At 37.8% G+C, this 20435-nt stretch overlaps 1 protein-coding gene across 1 annotated transcript in view; it reads left to right on the top strand.

The window, feature by feature from the left end:
• LOC143873395 (uncharacterized) overlaps positions 1–20435 on the top strand; it is a 56569-nt gene that overhangs the window by 16501 nt on the left and 19633 nt on the right. The window contains exons 4-7 of the mRNA XM_077376809.1: positions 3685–3737; positions 11068–11164; positions 16958–17031; positions 18826–18943. Of these exons, the coding sequence (XP_077232924.1) occupies positions 3685–3737; positions 11068–11164; positions 16958–17031; positions 18826–18943 (342 nt within the window). The remainder of the gene's footprint in view (positions 1–3684; positions 3738–11067; positions 11165–16957; positions 17032–18825; positions 18944–20435) is intronic.

The following is a 20435-nucleotide window of genomic DNA, read 5'->3' as shown; positions in this document are numbered from 1 at the left end:
TCATCCGATCTAGCGGGTGCCGAACCAATAGAGGATGCTCCTGCAGAAGGTTCCGAGCCCGACCCACTCATTCTGAAATGAAGTAGAAGAAGGGGAAAAATGAATTAGAAGAAAGAAAATTGAAACAAATTACAAAAAAATGAAGTACAAGGGGACAAATGAAGAAATAAAAGAAAGGAAATGGAAAGAAATAAAGAGAACCTTGAGGTTGAACTTGATTTGAAGAGAATAAGATAATATTAGCCTTCCCTCACTTGAAATTTGTAGTGTAACTTGTAAGCCTTCACTTGAAATTTGTAGTGTAACTTGTAATTTGCAAGCCTTAGGAAATAGTTCTTGTAGTTGTAAGTTGAAGGTAGGCCTTCCCTTTGCTCCAAAATGGACTTGGATTGAGTTGAAGAAGAGTGTAGACTTGTAGGAAATTTATTAGAATAGATAGTGTAAGTGAAAGTAGAAAAGAGAAGGAGAATCACTTATGTGAAGGTGGAGGAGAAGAAGGTAGGGAAAATGCTATTTATAGAGTTTTTTTATTGTTTGTGCAAGTAAAAATGACTAGAATACCCTTCCCAACAGCTATAAACGGTCACATTTGAAGGCTAAAATGGTCAAAAACCCAAAAGAGCCATTACAGGGGCATTGATGTAATTTCTGCAAAACAGTCAAACTAGCCGTTATAGCCAATTTCGGACGAAATTCAAAATTTCGTCCATTTTGGACGAAATCCGAAATTTCGGTCAATTTCAAACGAAATGACCGAAATTTCGGACGAAACGAAATTTTGAAGATTTCGTTTCGTTTTCGGAACGAAAACGAAATGTTTCGTCCATTTCGGACGAAACGAAACGAAATTTATAACCTTGATTATTACACAACTTTACAACCTCTCCGGCTTCTTGGGGCCACTTTGTTTGACACCATATGTATGTGTGTGCAACTTTTCTTGGGATCGAGGTTGCTCAATCTTACACGGACATCTCTATATCCTGAATCAAGCATGTTGTATATCTTCTAGAGTAGAAATGCAAGCTTAGAGGTTAACCAATGTATACATGCTCATGATTCCAACTTGTATTTTATTGTTGGGCGGAGAAAGGCACTTATGGATCTAGTGAAAAATACTTAGAGATATTGGGCAGAGTAGCCTTCAAAAAGTGATGCTTCCCGGGAATGGAAGGTATCTGGCCTTCCATTTCTCTAATATGGCTTCTATTCTTTCCCCTAGAGGGTCACAGTCGTCAGCACCAAGGTTTTAAATTTTGGTTTCGGTTTCGGTCATCAGCGAAATGGAAACATTTTGTTTTTGGTGCAAAATTTCGGCCAAAATCTTGTAAAATCATGGAAACTTTTCGGTTGAAGTCACAGCTGAAATCCATGTAAGATTCTTTGCCATTGGTTTTTCTTTTTGTTTTTGTCTTTTTCTTCGAAATATCTTAAAGGAATCTTGTTGTCCTTCTCTTTTTCGTTAGTGAAGTTGATTTTTGCCAGGGTTTCTATTGAAAATTTATATGAAAACTTGCATGCTTCGTATATTTCGACCGAAACATTAACGAAATTCCGAAATTTAGGGCGAGATTCCGAAACCAAGTGGATTTTGTTTTGGTAGCAGCCAAAATTGAATTATTTCGGCCGAAACAAAATGTTTCGGTTGAAATTTAAAACCATGACAAGGTTTTGGGCACGTTCGGCAAGGCTTCTCATTCTCGTCCGATTAAACGGGCTAGAAACGGAGTGATGAGAATCTTTAGAAACCAATACTTTTCACTTCGTAGAATCCTATTTTTTAGTCGAAAAAGTAGCTAACATTTTGAAAACAGACCCTAGAGGGTCACACAACCGAACAAGATTTTTGAGATTTTTTTGGCTTTTTGCATTCTCGATCCCTAAAAGGGGAGAAATCACGTCAAAGAATAGTTGCCGAACACGCCCTTTAATTTCGATTTTAGTTTCGGTCGGCACACAAATGGAAACATTTCGGTTTCGGTTGGAAATTTCGGAGGAAATCTTGTAAAATCATGGAAACATATGTAAATGATGAAATTTTAAGATAAAACTTTGGGAAATGCTAGAATAAGCCCAAATACATACTTAGAAGCCATCACATAAGCTAGAAAGCTATCCATAATGTCTTAATCACATCAAACACCTAGTGACATGCGTTATCGGACATGTCTGGAACAGTAAAGTTAAAAAAGAAGTACAATGTAATTAAGTATAAGAAAGTACCAAGGACCCCAACTCTATGCCAATACCACATATGAGGTATTATTGGTCCCATGCCAATCTGACGTCCCATGCATAAGATATGGTAACTTTGATGTGCAGTTCAATGATGCTGCCTGCCAATTTTCATTATTGAAATGAAATGCTGTGCTTAGTTAGAGAATCCAGTGACTCATTAGTCTTCACATTGAAATAAAAGTAGGTCCACCTTCGATCCAACCGGGATGGGTCCACAAAACATGTTGACAAATATTCAAAATCTTAACTATTTTTCTACCTTTGCAATTGGTATTGACACCACTATTTACACCATTTACATCTGAATGATAATTTATATATAAATGCAGTCAAAGGTTGAAAAAAGGGCCTTAGTAAAAACTGGAAATGTTCAAAATGGAAAAATAGGGCCTCAGTAAAGGCAAGTCAAGGAAATGCTTTTTTGAGGAAAAAATTCCAGAACTTTTTAGGGTTTTCCAAAATAAGATCTTTCAGACAAAATTCCAATCTTTTTAGGATTTTTCAAAACAGGATTTTTCAGAAAAAAAATCCATTGAAAAGCAGGAAAAACCAGTTCTTTGATTTACATTAGATTAGGGTAGGATTTTTTTGGTTTTGAGAAAAATAGTTTCATATGCTGTAAATCATAACATCTTTCCATTTTATTTGTTGTTTCGACGATTTCGGTCGAATTTCGGGAATTTTGGTTGAAATTTCGACGGAAATAATGAAGTGGATTTTTTGCTTATCATTTGTGGCACATGCAACTTCGTACTCTATGTACTCTTTACCTTGTCACATTCTTGTGCAAGTTCAAAAATTCTGCCTGAAATTCATTTTTGTTGGCTTGCATTTTTTTTGTTAAGGATTTATTGATCTATGCTTTGTTTCTTCATGACTTGGCCATCGTAATTTTTTAACTTTTATAGTATGATTGTTATCTTGAATTTGAATGCTTGGATTTGTTTTTACCATGAAAGGATGAATTTGTTTAGATTATTTTCTTGGTTTCTTTCTTCAATATTGATAGAGAAAACAACATGAGTTTTTGGTGACATATCTTAATAATTCAATATGAAGAATGGAAACTTTGATTCATGGTTTTAAATTTCGACCGAAACCGAAATATGCCGAAATTCATTATTTCGCCATTTACCAAATTTCGGCCGAAATTTCGGTAATTTTGGTCCGAAATTTCGATTATATGGCTTTTTTAATTAAAAAAAAAAGTGTTACAAAATTTCGGCCTAAATTTCGGAATTTTGGAAATTTGGTCCGGAATTTCGAACCAAATTACAAAATTTCGGTTTTCGGTGGGGTCCGAAACGGTTACCGAAACCGAAATTTTAAATCATGCTTTGATTGAGTTTCATATTTCATTTAAGTTTGGCTCTAATTGAATGTTAAGTAACTAGTATTTGCTGATCATGGAGGTTAACCGCAGGTTAACTCTTTTGTATGACTCAGATTCTTGAAGCACCAAACGAGGAAGAAGTTTCTCTACTTCTGGAGATATTTGGGTGAGTTTGCTTGAAATTAAGAATGCTATTTTCTCATCCTGCTGAGTCTTTCATTGATATTTCTTTGCTCCACATCGAATGTGATGTCAAATCCTGTGTTTGTCTAAATTTCGGTATTCCAAGTTACTACTTTATGTGACTACTTTATGTGTTGCTCATTATGGGCTTCATACTCAACTTGTAGAATTGTGTAATGGATGGGAAAGTGGCCTTACCAATCCTTGTTTGAATACTTTGAATTTGTTTTGTCCTTCCCTTGGAGCTAATAGTCTTTTGAAAACAATTTAATCTCCCACTTCTAACCATAGAGGCTAGATCCCTTGGATAATTTTTCTTTTCTATCCAAAATAACCATATCACACTAAATTTGAATTTTTGGAATGATAAGGTACTGAAAATTTTCTCATTCCAGTTCTGAAGCTCTAACATTAAGGCTTTCCCGTGCTGGAGGTCCCTTTGATTCAAGAAAGCAAATACATTTGATCCTTTGGTTTAGGAGTAGAAATCATGAAGAGGAACCTTCTATCTAATTAGGCTTTACCGTGCTTTAATACCATTTAAGCATTCTTGAAAGAGTGAATGGGAGATAAGAAAGAAGTAAGAAAAAGTAGTTCAGAAGAGATTAGAGTTGACTCCACACCTCAATTTTTTGTTAAGCCCACTAATGGGCTTCAAGATAACAAGATATGCTAGGATGATGCACAGCCAGCACATGTGGCAAAAACATGATAGGGCAGTCCAGTGGAGTGTGCTTTATTGGGGACACGTCCTCCTATAATTTTTCTATCATAATTACAAAATACCAAAGTAACCAAACTAGTGCTACTCTGCTACCTGAAAATGCCAACCTCTCCTTGTTCATCGCACTGCACCGGCTGCGATCCTATTTTTGTGCTGTTTTTTATTTTGATTACTTAAAATAGTGATGCAAATATTGAGGCGATCACAGCCCACTACTTAGTTGGACCGGGCCCCACTTTTTTTGGGTCGTGGCCCCACTCTGGTTGGGCTGGAACTGCCATCTTTTATTTTTCTTTGGGCTTTTATGGTTTTTCAAGCATGTAGGTATGAAAGGAAAGATGCCAACTCATAAAGAGAAATTAAGAAATAGTAAAAAGCAACTAGCAAATTCTACATACAACTTGAAAAGCACAAAATTAATAAAAAGAAGTAGAAAAAAAGAGAGCTAAAAATGTCCTAAAGTGTTATATATTAAGTTATATTTCTACTTTAAGTGTTCAGATTGTTATGCACCGTTTAGCTAATGTAAATTAAGTTGTATTGCATGCAAAAGTTTCTGTGCGTGTGAGTGCATGGGTGCATGCGTGTGTTGATAGTTTGTAACAGCTTTTGATTGCTACTTAGAAAAAGTGTAGAACAAATAGAGTAGTGCCATTATTGAAACGAAGGAGTGCAGATATCATTTCCCTATATATTTGTATGTAGGGAAGTGATATTTCCTCCTCTTTTTAATCGATCCACCCTCCTTCATTTGTTTTTTGCATTATTAATTTATTTTCAATAAAAATTAAAGTGACTTTATTACCCTTTGACTTGTGTGCAAAATCTCTTCCATTCTATCTCAGCTAGTCGAAAATCCAATTCCCTTGTTCTCTCTTTCTCTATGTTTTGATACCTCCAATACTTCCCTTTGTGCAGTGGGGATTTTACTTTTAAAAGATGAAAGAAAGGAAGAAAAAGAAACTAGAAATATCTCACAACACCATGTCTTCACTGCCTGCCAAGGTCTCCAGCGATGTTTCAAACAGCGGCTCATGGAACAAGGAGCTGTCATTCTACAACTGGTTTTGTCCAGACCCCAACTTCTTTGAAACCCGAAACTCCAATACCTAGAGACGAGGGGAAATGCAAACAGGATGAAAACAACAATAACATCATCCTTTCATTAGGGGACCTATGTAATACTTGGAGCTCCATCCAATCGCTATGCACCACGAGTCGGATTCCCATTGAACCAAAATAGAGTTTCTACATTTCCCTCTCTCCAGCTGCACTTCCTTGATGCTGAGCAGTAAGATCTTGGAATTGTGCACAGTGAATTTGGGATGCGAGATGGGACCTTGCATTTCCCAAAGAAGCCCTTCTTCTTCTTCTTCTTCTTCTTGTAGTATCAAATCTCTGGTCGTGGGGGACAGGGGAGGAGTAAAATAGAAAGCATACGAAGTTCCAAAGGGATATTAATTTATCATTTCCACTCCCTTGACATCCATTGAATGCCAGGATTGCATCCAAGTGAAGTTCCCATAGGGAAGGTGGGTGATTGGTTCTGTAGCAGTTACCCTTCATAGTTCATACACCTACTTCCATTGCCTGCCACCCTTCGAAGTTTGTACACCTACTTCCACTGCCTGCCACCCTTCGAAGTTCGTACACCTACTTCCACTGCCTGCCACCCTTTGAAGTTCGTACGCCTACTTCAAAGATGAAAGAAGCAGAGTCTTCCTTAGGCTTTGCTTTTCACACCAATATATCTCTCTCTCTCTCTCTCCTCTTCTTCTTCTTCTTCTTCTTCTTCTTCTTCTTCTTCCACCCACCACCATTCGTTTAAAATCCTGCAGGATTTTTGTCTCATGGAAATAAGTCCATTCTCCAAATTCATAGATCCTACCCAAATTTCGGTGCTCCACGATGGTGGGCCACTTGTCCGACACCTGCTTTATCCTGCTTGACGATGATGGCGTTCTCTCGGGCCTTCTAGAAGACAGGTGGTTGTGGATTCCACAAGCAGCGATTGGACTTTCCTTCGAGTTTGTTTTCACGGCGTGGACAGACCTTTCTCTCTCTCTCTCTCTCTCTCTCTCCTGTTTTTATGGTTTGTATATATGGTTTGTATAACCAAACCTTTTGCGTATTTGGTTATTTTAGTTAAAACCTCTGTTGTTAAAATTTGGTTATTCAAATTGATTCGTGGGTTGAACGATTCAAGTTGGACGAAGAATCTTTTCTCGTAATAATCTTACGATTCAAGTATGATTCGACTTTGTATCGTGCGATTTTTACGATTCTGTCTGTTTTGGATTTTGATAACTGATTGTGATTTCAAATGCTTTGTTTATTGCTAACATTTCTTTGTATGATGATTATTATAGATTTGAGTATGTGCCTTATTTACTGTTGTGATAAATTATATAATGATTTATTATATGATGAATATAGTTTGTGTTTTGTTTAGTAATTTATTGTGCGATGAATATGGTTTATGCATCGGATTACTAATCATGGAATTTTATATTTAATTTAATAGTTTCAAATGGTTTATTCTTATTTTTTTTTCGGTGAATAAGAATAGTTAGAGGACTGGTTTTGTGAAAGCTTCAAGGAGAGAATGTCGGTTCGCGACTTCTTTAACCGACGACATTTTGACCCTCAGGTGAGCTATGACAGCATCCCCAACCGATGTTTTTGTTGTTCTAGCCTTGATTGGGTAGTTCCGACGTTTTTGGATTTGCTCGATAGTGGTTACTCTACCCAGGAAGCCTTCTTTTCGTATGGGGTTTTCAATAGCTGTTGTAAGAGATCCTTGATAATACTAAGCCAAAAGGGAAGTAGAGTCGGCAATTCTTGGCACCCTCCTAGATCCTTTCCTCGATCGCTAAGAAGCCAAGAAGATTTGGAATCATTGACAAGTCTTTTGGACTTCAGAAATGGCCAGGCTCGCGGTAATCAGTTTGTCCCACACAAGAATGCGAGCGACTGGAGGTGCTCAAAGTGTAGTTACAATAATTTCGGATCAAGGTGAATTTGTAGAAAATGTCTGGAGCCGAAGCAAAGCGTAAAGGTAGATACTGGAAGAAAGGTAGATTCTGGCAAGGTATGGGTTCAAAAAATGCCTCACAACATCATCCCTGTACCTTCTAGTGAAGGTAACCCTGTGATATCTATACCTATTGAAGTGGTCAATGATAGGAAGAAGGCTCTGAAAAGTTGCTTAATTGGCACTTTGAGGAGCAGAGCTCTAGTGGAGCAGCTTTGGTTTTGGGCTAAAAGACAATGGGATTTGCCACAGCTTAGCAAACCTTTTTGCTTGAGCCCCCTATTTGTGTTATTTACATTTGAATCCCAAAGTCAAGCTACTTCCATTCTTCGAAAAGGGGGAGATGCTCTGGGAGGCTATCTTGTTTCCCTCCAGCCATGGTTTCCAATTTTAAATACTGGTGCAAGAACGATGAGATTGAGTTTCTCTAATATTCCCCTTCATGCCTGGTCCCTCTCCACAGTGTAGTCTCTGGGCTAGCATTTTGGCCAGATATTAGATTCCCAATTGTTAGTAGCCATGACCACTATATGGAATTTGCTTCTGTCAAAGTTTTAACAGCTTTATGGAACTGCTTGCCATCCTTCATAAATATCATGGTAGATTCCATGATTTATCCCATTGGAGTTAGGTTGGTGGAGGAGCCTTTAAAGCCCTTTGAGGATCCTTTGAAAGAAGGCCCCCCATCGGTCTCGGAGGCAGGGGTCCCCGTTGACTTCTCTCCGGTGGGGGAAATGCCTGAGGATGGGTCCACTCCGGTAGCTTCTGGGGGTAACTTGGTCGTTTCCAGTGGAAACAAGACATTGGTCTCACCTACCCCTGATTTTGAATTGTCTGCAACCTCGGGAATGGCCATCCAGGCTGACGCTTTGAAAAGTTTAGACCCATCATTGAAAGGGATCGTGGTCAGACCAAAAGAAAGATCTGGTCAGAAGTCTTTAAAAGCTAAATCAAGTATTCTTATGGGAAAGGGTCGAGGAAAGATATATCTGACGGTAGCTTCCATCCGGTGTCAGTTGAAAAGGCTGTCAAGATAAAAAACCGCTTCTTTAGAAGGAAAAAGAACAACTCAGCCTCGAAATATGCCTCGAAGAATTCTAATAGTCGGTCGAAAGCGCCTGGTGCCTTTATTACTAACTCTTGGCTCCAAAAAGCAAATTCTTGTCATCAGGGGCGGGGGGCGATGTTCGAGAAAAAGTATATAATAGCCACAAAGGGCGGTTGGTCTCTTTTCAAAAGGAACCTGCTGGGTTTTCGTAAGAGAGAGGAACCAAAAAGCCACACCCTAACTTCTAAGTTCAACACTCTTTTGAAGGACTTTGATAAACCATTTAGGCCTCCGCTCCCTTCTATGGCTTCTTCCTCCTCCCTAAAGAAAAGGAAGGCGGTCTCGTTCGAGGTGGGTGATTTGCAGTTCCTCCGAGAATCGGAATACAATGAACAATTGGCGTCCGAAGAGTGTCCGACACCTAAGGAAATCTCAATGAAAATCTTGCAGCAGTAATGGAAGCAGTTTAAGCGGGAAGCTTTGGATAACAAAGAAAGATTTTTTCAGATGTGAGGAAAGTTAGACCCTAAAGAAGTTTTCGTTCAGATTTATAAGATGGATTTTTTTTCAGAAGGCTCTAGAGAGGAGCGCCAAGCGCGTCGCTAGTGATGGGAGGAGATTAAGGCGGCAGAGATAGAACGGTTAGAAAAAATGATAAAACCCTCAGAAGGTGTGTCTCAGGAGTCCAGGGATTCTCTTGACCGGGAAGTTAGTTTAGAGGTCTGGAAGCGGATAGGCATTGTTGAGGATAAGCAGGAGGTGGACTCAAACTTAATGGAATCTTTGGGACCAGAAGAGGATGAAGTTGTTCCTCGCGAGGGAATGGACGAACTATTGGCAATAGGAGATGTTTTTGGAATAGGTTATGATGACGATTTGGAAGCCACAAAAAAATTATTTCGTTCTATGGCTATCAGAAACTTGAAGGAGAGCAAAGAGGTTAGGAAGGAGAAGGACGTTAAAGGGGCTGAGGGTAACAACCCTGTATAAAAGCCTTCCTGTCCAAAAAAGAAAAAAAAAAGAAAAAGAAAAAAGGAGAAAGGTGGGGGAAAGAATATAGATAAGGAAGAAGGAAATGAAGTTGATGATATTGCAGAATTCAGGAAATGGTATTTTGGCTGGAAGTTGACTCCTCCAGGCTTGAGAGGCCTTAGTGCCTTTCGCTCAAGGTTGATTCCTTAGTTTATTTCCTGAACATGGTAGTGTTTTCTTTGAAGTTGGTATGTAGGATGCTAGTAGTCAATTTTTGATATTCGGTTTTCTAGCTTTGATGATGGTGATTTTTGACAATTAGCCAAGCTAGTTTTTACGTTTAAATAGCAAAGGGAAATGCTTGTCTATATCCAGAAGTATACAATCACCAATAGTCATGGCTTGAGAGACTCTGTCTTTTGCTTTGACTTATTCTTGCTGGATACTTTCGCCTTGCTATTTTTTCTTCTTGGAGAATTACGTCTGCTTCAGGGTTTCAGATCTTCAGCTTGAGCTCTGTTATGAGAACAGACTGATGCGCAGTTTTTTGAAGGGCACTAGTGAAGGTGTACGAAGGTTCCTTTTGTATTTGCAAAGAAAGCTTGCTGATGGAAGGAAAAAAGAGGGTGCTGACGGATTTTTCTCTTGTGAATGCTACGCAGTATTTACTAATTGGCTTCGGGTATGCCCGTGCCAGTACTCTTTAATATTTTGTATCGCAGGATGGGACTCTTGGTCCCGAATGCTACCTTAATATTAATGAAATATGTCAATTTTCAAAAAAAATTCTTATTTTTTACCTTTTTATATTTTTAATTTTATTTTCTCATTTTTATATATAAATATGAAAAAATCTTAGGACTTACGATCCGATTTACGGTTCGATACGATTCGAACCCTGTTACGATTTACGATTCGATTCCAATTTTCAGAACCTTGGTTGAAACAACTTTTAATAATAAAAATAAAAGAAAAAGGGGTGGAGAAAGCAACAGGCTAAATCACATTTTTAATAGGACCTATGCAAGCCTTCCATTAAAATAAAAAAATAAAAAAATAAAAAAGGACCTAGGCAAGCCCGATTCAACTGACCATGTGCTGGACACTAAAATCTCTTTCAGCACCCAAACAGTAGCTATATCTATAATGCCACCTTATTTATTTGTCGTCGAAAGTTTCATACAGGCATTAGAATAAGAGTTTTCTTGGAGCAACTCTTTCCTAGGACTAATGAATCAATGTTTGAGAGTGGATTGTGATTAATCTGACTGGAGGAGACTTATTGATATTAGAGTCCACTCCTTTTGAACTCCAAAAGTTTAGGAAGATAATCCTAAAGGCTTACTGAATGGGTCGTAACTCGTATTAAACCAAGTTGAGTTGCCTGAGATCATAGATATGGTGTACAATGATATAAAAAATGAATAAATTGTATCTCATAAATATGGATTTCTATTGTTTATATAAATTAAGAAAATCCTAGGTGTTCGGTCCAGTGCTTAGTGAATCTGAATGTCTTTTTTGGTTATTTGCAGACTTTGTTTGACAGGTGGGAAGGAAGTTCATAACGCTATTGTGAGCAGTATACAGGACTTGGCAAAAGCGTTCTCGAGCTACCAAGAAGAAGTGTTGGTACATATATAATTACTCATTTCTTTTCCTTTCATCAGTGGGTAGAGACGTCATTGGTGGTTGCATACAACCAGTTTAACTGTTTGTATCTTGTTTGTTGCAGTGAAACTGGAATGTTGATATACCTTTCAGCGTATTACCATGAATTTTATGTTTATGCACATGTTTATATACAGATAAAGCATAAAAACCTGCAACTCCCTCCATGGTATTTGGGATGGTGCATTTAGCCGTGGTTTTAAATCTCAGTTTCAGTTTCAGACTCAGCCGAAACCAAAATTTCGGACGAAATTTGGTAAAAAAATATTAATTTTCAGTTCTTTGGGCGGAAATTTCACTAATTTCGGTCGAAATTCGGTAACAAAAATTAAAAAAAGGCATTTTATCGAAATTTCGGCCGAAATTGGTAAATTTGGTAAATTTCGGTTTCAGTTGTTTCGGTCTTGATCGAAATTTCGGATTTCAGATGAAATTTAAAACCATGCATTTAGCTTCTGCTGCTCCAAAAATACCTCTCCCACTAAACTACCAACATACATACTATCACAGTATCACCAATATAAAATGCATCTCGCTTCTCAAACGCGTACTAATAAAATTTTGGATGGACAACTTTCTCTTATCTTAATTATGACCGACTAATGTTATTAGTTATAGCATTGGAGAACTACTTTGGAATCCAGAGGTTTTAGACTGAGCAGGACTAAGACAGAGTATATGGAGTGCAACTTTAGTAATGTAAGGAGGCGAGGCAAGGATGTAGTAAATATGACTGGACAGGAGGTACCTAAGAGGGATATCTTTTGCTATCTTGGTTCAATCCTACGTAAGGAAGGAGAGTTTGAAGAGGATGTTAACCACAGAATAAGAGCAGGTTGGTTGAAGTGGAAGCATGCTTAAGGAGTTCTGTGAGATCGTAAAATACCTACCAAATTGAAGCGAAAGTTTTATAAGACAGCTGTGAGGCCAGCCATGGTGTACGGCTAAGAATGTTTGGCCACCAAGAAGCAGCATGTGCATAAGATGAGTGTAGCAAAGATGCGAATGCTTAGATGGATGTGCGGCCACACAAGGTTAGATCGAATTAAAAATGAAGACATCCGTAAAAAGGTGGGGGTGGCACCAATTGAGGAGAAGATGAGAGAGCACTGCTTAAGCTGGTTTGGGCATATCCATGGTTAGCAAGGCTAGATGATGTAACTACACCCGATTAGACTCTATCTTGTTCTCCTTCTAAGTTTATCATTCTATGTTTATCCTTTTGAGTGTTCTATATAAACTTTCATTAGGTTTCATCGTAAATTAGTAATCAATCAAGCATTAGTAAATCGTTACCTTCTTCAAACTCTATAAAAAAGAAACCCCAAATGTGCATAGATCAAGGGCAATGGACAGAGGTATGAATCAAGGTTTCCCTGGCCAGCCACAAAAGGATCATTCATGGTCAGCACTGATCTTCCTCTTGGATACCTGATTACCGCTCAAAATCTTACCATGTATGTTACACCATAGGAAGGCCATACATCCCTCTAGGTGAAGCTGTAGAATCCCAAATGTTAGGAAATCTAGGCCTACTATTAGAGGGGGAGATTAAGGCATGGATTATTTGACAATGAATTGTCTTAACTGTTCAAGGCACCAAATACTTTTGTTCGAAATGTTATTGGCGGGAAAATAGAGAGATTCGCGTCTTTTATCCAAATCTAAAAAATCATTAACGGACCTTAGAGAGGGTCCTTCTCTAAGAATAGAGGTGATGGTAGTGACATTACTAGTCTTTTTGCATATAGGTGGCAACAATCACCTTAGAATTTATAGATGTAGCAAAAAAATGCTTCTTAATGTTGATATGAACTAGGTGGTGGTGGAAGGGAACTCCCTCAATGTTATTAGATGGCTTAGAGGTACTAAGGTGGTTCCTTGGAGATTCGCCGCCGCCTTTGATGAAATTCACGATAGAATTGGGAGGGCATCGGTCTCTTTTTCACCTATAAGTCGATCAGCCAATGGCGAGGCAAATAGATTAGCTCGAGAAGGGGTCTCCAAAGAAGTATCGAGTTCTTCGACTTTCTTCCTCCATACTGTGTTCACTTTTGTAGTTTGGCTCCATGGTCGTAATTGTTCTTCTGTATCTCTCTTCTGGGACTTCCTCGGTCTCGTTTTTTTTAAATGAAATCTATTTCGCCATTCAAAAAAAAAATGTTGAGTTTCTTCACAATTTGTTAAGCCAGAAGAGGTTGTCAGATCCGTTGCCAACAATAAAAGACAAGTAACCAGAAAATTTAGCAATTTCTTGCTTCCAAGAGCTCCATGTAGGGGGGCCATCTGGTTTCCATTGACCCAATCTTAAGCTTTCATTTGCCTTTTGGGATTTAGAGAGGATCACCCTTGCCCATAGGACATCTTTACTATTTATGCCGTCTTTAGGATGGACCTGCACCATTAGTTATGGCGTAGACAATAGTAATGCATAGTTTAAAACGAACTTGCACCATTTCATGTGGCTTCAAGATTAGTGAAAATCATGTGGGCTTCAAGATTGTGATGAAATATTCTCCTTAGAAAATTCCTATAGTCAGGTGGATATTGCATGAGTCAGAGATGTCCGATATAGAGCCAGAGAGTCCAGTGATTGCTTAGGCCGACGTCGACGAGCATGACGATTCAGAGATTTCCCTAGCACCAGTTGCCGACCATCCAGAGAGACAGCTTCACACTTCCGAGGCAGATATTGTAGCAGGACCATGTGAGGCTGATCCATTGACAGAGTCGACCGAGCACCGTCATGTATCAGAGGCGAGTGACCTGATTGGTGAGTCAGTACCTGAGATGGATGATCGAGAGCATATTGTTGAGGATTGCCCTATATTTGAGCCGATTGAGCATATTGTTGAGCTTTGTGCTGACACAGAGGAGCTTGTTACGCAGATTGATCAGGGGGTCTTAGCATTTGCACAGATTGGTTCAGCTGGGCTAGATAAGACTACAAAGCAGAGTATAATTAAAAAGTTTTGCCGAGGCTTGCTAGATATTGACCTTATAGAGCATGGATTGATGCTACCCATGGCCATCACTCCAGTGTAGGAGGAGTACGTTACTATATTCCTTGCCACATTACTTGTCAGGAGATGTTAGTTTCTTTATGGTTCTCCATGGATGATGTCTTCTATATCACTACGCTCGCGTTCCATACAACTTTCACAGACATCACGAGCGTTGTACAGTATTCCAGATTTCGACAGATTACGACTCATACTGCTTCAGTGGATCGTGTACATATTTGATCTAAGAGGACTAGAACCCGAGGTCGAGTTCTTCTCAAGCTGGGGAGAATGATGCATATAGTAGGCCAATAAGTGGCATATTTGCCCATTAGAATTTATTTCCATGTTATTTAGATTTAGGGCTTTTATTTTCCATGGAATTTTATTTCCATCCCATTGCCTATATATAGGCCTCATTGTATTAAGAATTATTAACTTTTGGATGATTAATTGAATTCAGAGCTTCTCTCCCAGATTTCTTTCTTCCACTATTCTCCCCTCTCTTCTCCTCTATCCTATTCTTCTTCTGCTTCTTCCTAAATTCTTCTCTTCTACTTCTAATCTTCTCTTCTTTCTCTCCTTTCTTCTATTTCTCTTCCCATCCTACATCACAGCCTGAGCCAGATATGGTTCCAGCGGATGCCTTTATTGTTGATTTCATTGAGCCAGATGAGATTTCAGAGAAGAATATTACTGAGAAATATTGCCGAGGTTTGCTAGAGGACGCACTTACAGAGCAGGGATTGATACCACCTATGACCTTCATGCCGGACCAGAAGGAGTATGTTGCTATCTTCCCTGCCGCATTACTTGTCAGGAGAGGTTCATGTCTTTATGATTATATACGGGAGATTTCTTCCTTATCGCTCCGCCGGCATTTCAGACGATTCTCATGGTTGTCATGAGCATTAAACATCAGGAGTGCCTCTGGCGGATTACGACTGCTATTGCTTCAGTTGATCGTATACATATTTGATCCAGGCGGACTACAACTCGAGGGTGAGTTCTTTTCAAGAGGGGGAAAACGATGCAGATTGTAGGCCAAATAAGTGGCATATTTGCCCATTAGGATTTATAGGATTTTTATTTACATGTTATTTAGTTTCTAGGATTTTATTTCCAAGTTTTAGTTTAGGGTTTTTATTTTCCATGGAATTTCATTTCAATTGCCTATAAATAGGCCTCATGTATTAGGGTTTTTTAGTTTTTTTAATGAATAAAGATTGATTGGCTTCTCCCCTCTACAAGTTTCTTGTTCTCTTTCTCCTCTAATTCTTCATCTTCTCTTCTTCCTCAATTCTTCTTCTACTCTTCTCCTCTTCCTAATCTTCTCTTCCCTTCCTCTTCACTCTTTCTTCTATTTCTCTTCCCGGTCTTACATCAGGATGACATTCAACTAATCTCCTTCTACCACCACCTTAATCAATTTTTTTTTGTTGAAAAGTTCTAGTCCTTGATAAGCTGCATGCATCTCTGCCTCCTAGGCATCTGCCGTTCCAATAGGCCCCGCAAAAGCCCAAAGAACCTCGCCATATTCATTCCTTATAACCTTCTCCAACCCCCCGGCAAAACCCCAGCTAGACCTGGGTCCCTAAGCTAGAACCATCACTTTAATAAATCAGGCGGAGGTGGTTCCCAAACTTGAACAATTATTTGATTCCTCTCAACACTAACACAAATATCCCTCCATCTTTCCCATAGGTCGTGTGCGGAAACAAACTTGAATGAAGATAGAGTTTAACCCAAGAAATAGTTAAAGCAATCACTTTAACGAATGAATATGTTGAACTCTTGGATTTACCTTTAAAGACCCCTGCATTTCTCTCCTTCCAAATTACCCATAAAGTTGCAAGGAAAGAAACATTCTAAAGTATTTTACCTCTTTCCTTCCTAGGACCAGATGACCATTCAAATAATAGTTCAAGAAGAGATTCTGGAAAACCTAATAGATGCCGAATCTGCTTATCAGTTTACTCCAGATGTTTCTAACGTACTTACAGTTAATGAATAGGTGATTGACATATTCCCCTCCCTCTAAACATAGTGCGTTATGATCAATAATAAGAATCTTCCTCTTCCTGAGGAAATCAACCATCTGGATTCTTTCTCTTAAGGCCGTCCAACAAAAAATGCATACCCTAGGAGGAGCCTGAATAGTCCACACTCTAGCCACCCTGGAGGACACTGGACTAGTGACTAGATGATGATAGAATGATTTTACTGTGAATTCGCATGATGTATTCCAAATCCAAACTCTTTTTATCTTCTCCATCCTGTTTTATGTAGCCCCCTTCAAGTAACTCCTTAAACCTTGCAACAGACGGAAGTTCACTCTCAAAGAAATTTCTTCTGAACTGCGGATTCCAAACTACTCTGCCATTTCTTCTCTCCATGTTTCCTACCACAAAACTATCCTTCCCTGTGCCTGCTAAGAATAGATCTGAGAACATCTCTTTTAGAGGTCTAGCTGAGCACCATATATCATGCCAAAACCGGATTCTGTCACCAGAATAAACCCTAAACTTAATTTTCTTAATAAATAATTGTTACGGATAAAGGAAAATAAAACTTTTTTTTTTTTTTTTTGAATAGGAAAATAAAACTGATTAGTTTGTGAATCATTTGAGATGGCGATTGTTTTAGTGTTAACAAGTTTAACTGTGGATTTTTAAAAATCATAGTAAATATCATAAACAATTTTGTGGCAAATGAAAATTGTGAGTTTTTTGACATTTGGATTTATTTTCAGGTGAAGCGGGAAGAATTGCTCCAATTTGCACAAGGTGCCATTACAGGGTTGAAATTAAATGCTGATCTCGCAAGGTGGTTAAGTCACCTTTGTTTATAAAATCATTCTTGAAATGCTAACATAGCTTATCTGCATTTTGTTGCGATCTCAAATTTCATATATTCCATTAAGCACATATGGAATAGATTATCTTTTTGAATTTGTTTTGCAGATAGCAATTTCTTAGTTGTACAGGGTATCTTTCTTTTAATTCTCATTTATCTGATTAACTTCAAAAATAAAATAAAAAATCTCATTGATCTGATTGCAGTCGGTGATTAATGAAGTCCGAATCAATTTTCTGCTTGATCCTCTGTTTCTTTGTGCCACTCTGGTGTTAAATTCCTTATCTGAATGGATTATTTCGAGGCATGGCCTATTTAAATCGGGGCCCACTAAATGATTTTCTAGGCGCGACCTATTGCGGTAACTTCTACCTATTGCAATGTTACACTCTACAATAGGGCCTGGATAGGATAGAAACCTAGGAGTTAGAATCGGAGACGGAGAAAGCTCTCCCTTGAACGTAAGTATAAGTAAGACATGGTAAGAATGTAAACAAATCTTATAAATGTAAGGAACCTAGTTGTTAGAATCAGAGAAAATTCTCCAATGAAAGTAAGTATAAGAAAGACATATGGTAAGAATGTAAAACACATTATAAATGTAAATTTTCCTTTAATTATCAAGTATCATAGTAATTGTAAATTTCTTTAGAATTATAAATGTAAATCTCTTTAGATAATAAGTCTTCTTATGTGGGATTGATACTCTGTGGTATTGATGTAGAGTTTGGGGTCCTTGTAGGGATGAGTGGTCATTGTATTTTCTTTAAGTTGTGCTACTTCATCTTCATATGGTACTGCTTTATTATATTGTACCTTCTTTATAATATTAATTAATGAAGTGGTTTCCTACCTTTTGGTTTTTCTACATTTTATGTTGTTTGATACATTTTGAGTTTGAATGAATCTTATTGGTCCCGACATCCAGTCTTCCAGACATGTGCCACATCTCATGTCATTAGGTATTTGATGTCGTTAAACCATTATGAAGGTTGTCTTGATTATGTGCTGGTTTCTAAGTGTGTAATTGTGCTTTTTTCTACCATTTCATGAAGTTCCATCTTAAATTTCTATCATTTGCATAGGTTTCCATATATTTCCATGATTTTACAAGATTTTCAACAAAATTTCCAGCTGAAACTGACACTTTTCCATTTTCATGTTGACCTAAACACATGTCAAAACCGAAACCTGAAACCTTGATTTATAAGACTCAACTACTTAATTAGAACTCGAACTACACAATACTAACATATAAGCAAAGAGCAGGATAGTAATTCGGAGAGAGATATTTTTGGAAGATAATAGTTATTTTGACCAACAAAAGTATCCATATAGTATATGGTGCGAGGATTGGTATTGTATTATGTCGGAGATGGTAGGTTGGGCCTAAACAAGTATCCTACTATCATAGTTGTGGGCCATCTGAAGGGTTCTGGTAGCAGCCTTCTCATATGCCTTCTCATGCATGGTGAACTTTCAATTTTGCAGTTCTGCATATTTTGGAGAAAGTTTAAGGGGCCATCATAATTTATCTCTACATAAATGTTAATATGTTAATACAATTCAATGCCATCTGCTGTTGCTTTTCCGAGACACAAGTTTTACATCATCTTTCCTTTTACACTTTCGTGATTTTTGTAGACACTAATTGTCCTATAGGTTTGCATTGGTAATTTACGAGCAAGTTGGGGCCTTTGTGACAAAAGTAGGCTGTTTGTATAAATCTTCACTTTTCTGTTTTTGTGATCTTTTTGGTGACAGAATAGATGCCGAGGCCTCATCTCTGCAGCAAAAACTTGATGGAATGAAAGCATCAAATATTTCTTCAAGTGAATCTCAAGAAAAAAAATCCGAAATAACAACTCTTGCAACATTAGAGGTGAACCTGGTGTTCATGTTCATATTATTATTTCATGCAATTACGCAGATGCAGATAATTGTTAGATTTTGTAGACTGTCAAAAAGTAAAATTGTTTCGGCCCTGTTCGTTTGAGATTGTGACAACCTATTGTGAGCCCCAAGTCTGTCAACATTACTCTTGTGTCTTTTGCCTCTACTTGATTTTTTTTAATTTGACATAAGGTTAGGGTACCGTAGAAATCTTGATTTGAATCATTTCCTTTTCTTTGACTCTTGCCCTTTCTTTACTTTATCTGGGAAATGTTCCCAAATGCACAGGAGCATTGGTTTATACATTCCTGTTAATCTCGACTCTAGGGACAATTTTTTTCAAGTATTGGTCCGTACAGTTATTGAAGGGAGGCTTATTTTTTTGCAGGGTTTTCTTTTTATTCTCATCAACGGAATATAATTTAACATATGACACACCATTTGACACATAATCTAACTATCTGTCATGTATAATTTGTCAGCTTGCAATACTTCTAGGTGCACAATAATGGTTCTTGCTTTTGTCGCATAAAGCATGTGCCGGTTATCTTATTGTCATCTGGTCATAAAGTCTGCTATATTTCTACAATTTGATGTGGATTATACTTTTAAGTTTTAACCTTTCCTGTTCGAATGATCCATGTGATTTTTAAGACTTCATTATGAAATTGGGGTTAAGATATGGTTATTTGTAAATGAAGTAAAGGTAAATGGCATGTGTAGCTATTTTTTCCAAAACTATAAATTTAGGGAAGTGATATTTACGCCCCTTTTGATCACCAGGGACACCCAGTGTCAGTGTATCAATGACAAAAAGAGGGCTAATGTACTTGATGTTAGAAAAATCCAGGGGCTTTGATTGCAACGTACACTGTCAATGGGTGTCCCTGGTGATCAAAAGGGGCGTAAATATCATTTCCCTAAATTTATGTCATAAAATTTGAACATTTATTCTGAAATCTGATTTTGCAATTCTTGAATCGTGCCGTATCAAACATATAAAGTAGTTTACTCTTCAAAAAGGAAAAAAAAAACATAAGAAGTATAAATTTCCAAGCTTCTTTTTACTGTTGCAAACAATAGTTCGATTTGACTTCACACAATCATGTAAAACCTCTAGTAATTGATATGCTGAAATAGGTTTGGAGATTTTTATGATGCTTTGGTGGATTTTTGGCAAAAAGTTGTGGTAAGTCCATTAGTGTCCATGTAGAGGCAACAAAATGAATCCGCTGATGGAGTTTCTTGACTTGGATTTTTTCCAAAAGATGAGAAAATAAGATGCTGAAATCTCAAAAAATGCCCCGAAAAATAATAAAAATAACCAAGAAAATGCCATTTTGAACCAAAGAATTCCTCACTTGTGCTTTTTTCGTCAGTGGACCTCACTTTAAAATCCACTCTCCTCTATGCATCCCTTCATTTTTTTTAATTCTTTTGAAGACTGGATCAAAGGTTTTCTCAAAATTTATAAAAAAAAC

The sequence above is a fragment of the Tasmannia lanceolata genome, unplaced genomic scaffold (assembly GCF_043159265.1).
Source record: "Tasmannia lanceolata isolate RefF3 unplaced genomic scaffold, GAP_Taslan_0.1 ptg000002l, whole genome shotgun sequence".
In the NCBI taxonomy this organism is placed as follows: Eukaryota; Viridiplantae; Streptophyta; class Magnoliopsida; order Canellales; family Winteraceae; genus Tasmannia; species Tasmannia lanceolata.
Note: the sequence above shows the minus strand (reverse complement) of the source record. Positions and strands in the feature narration are given on the sequence as shown.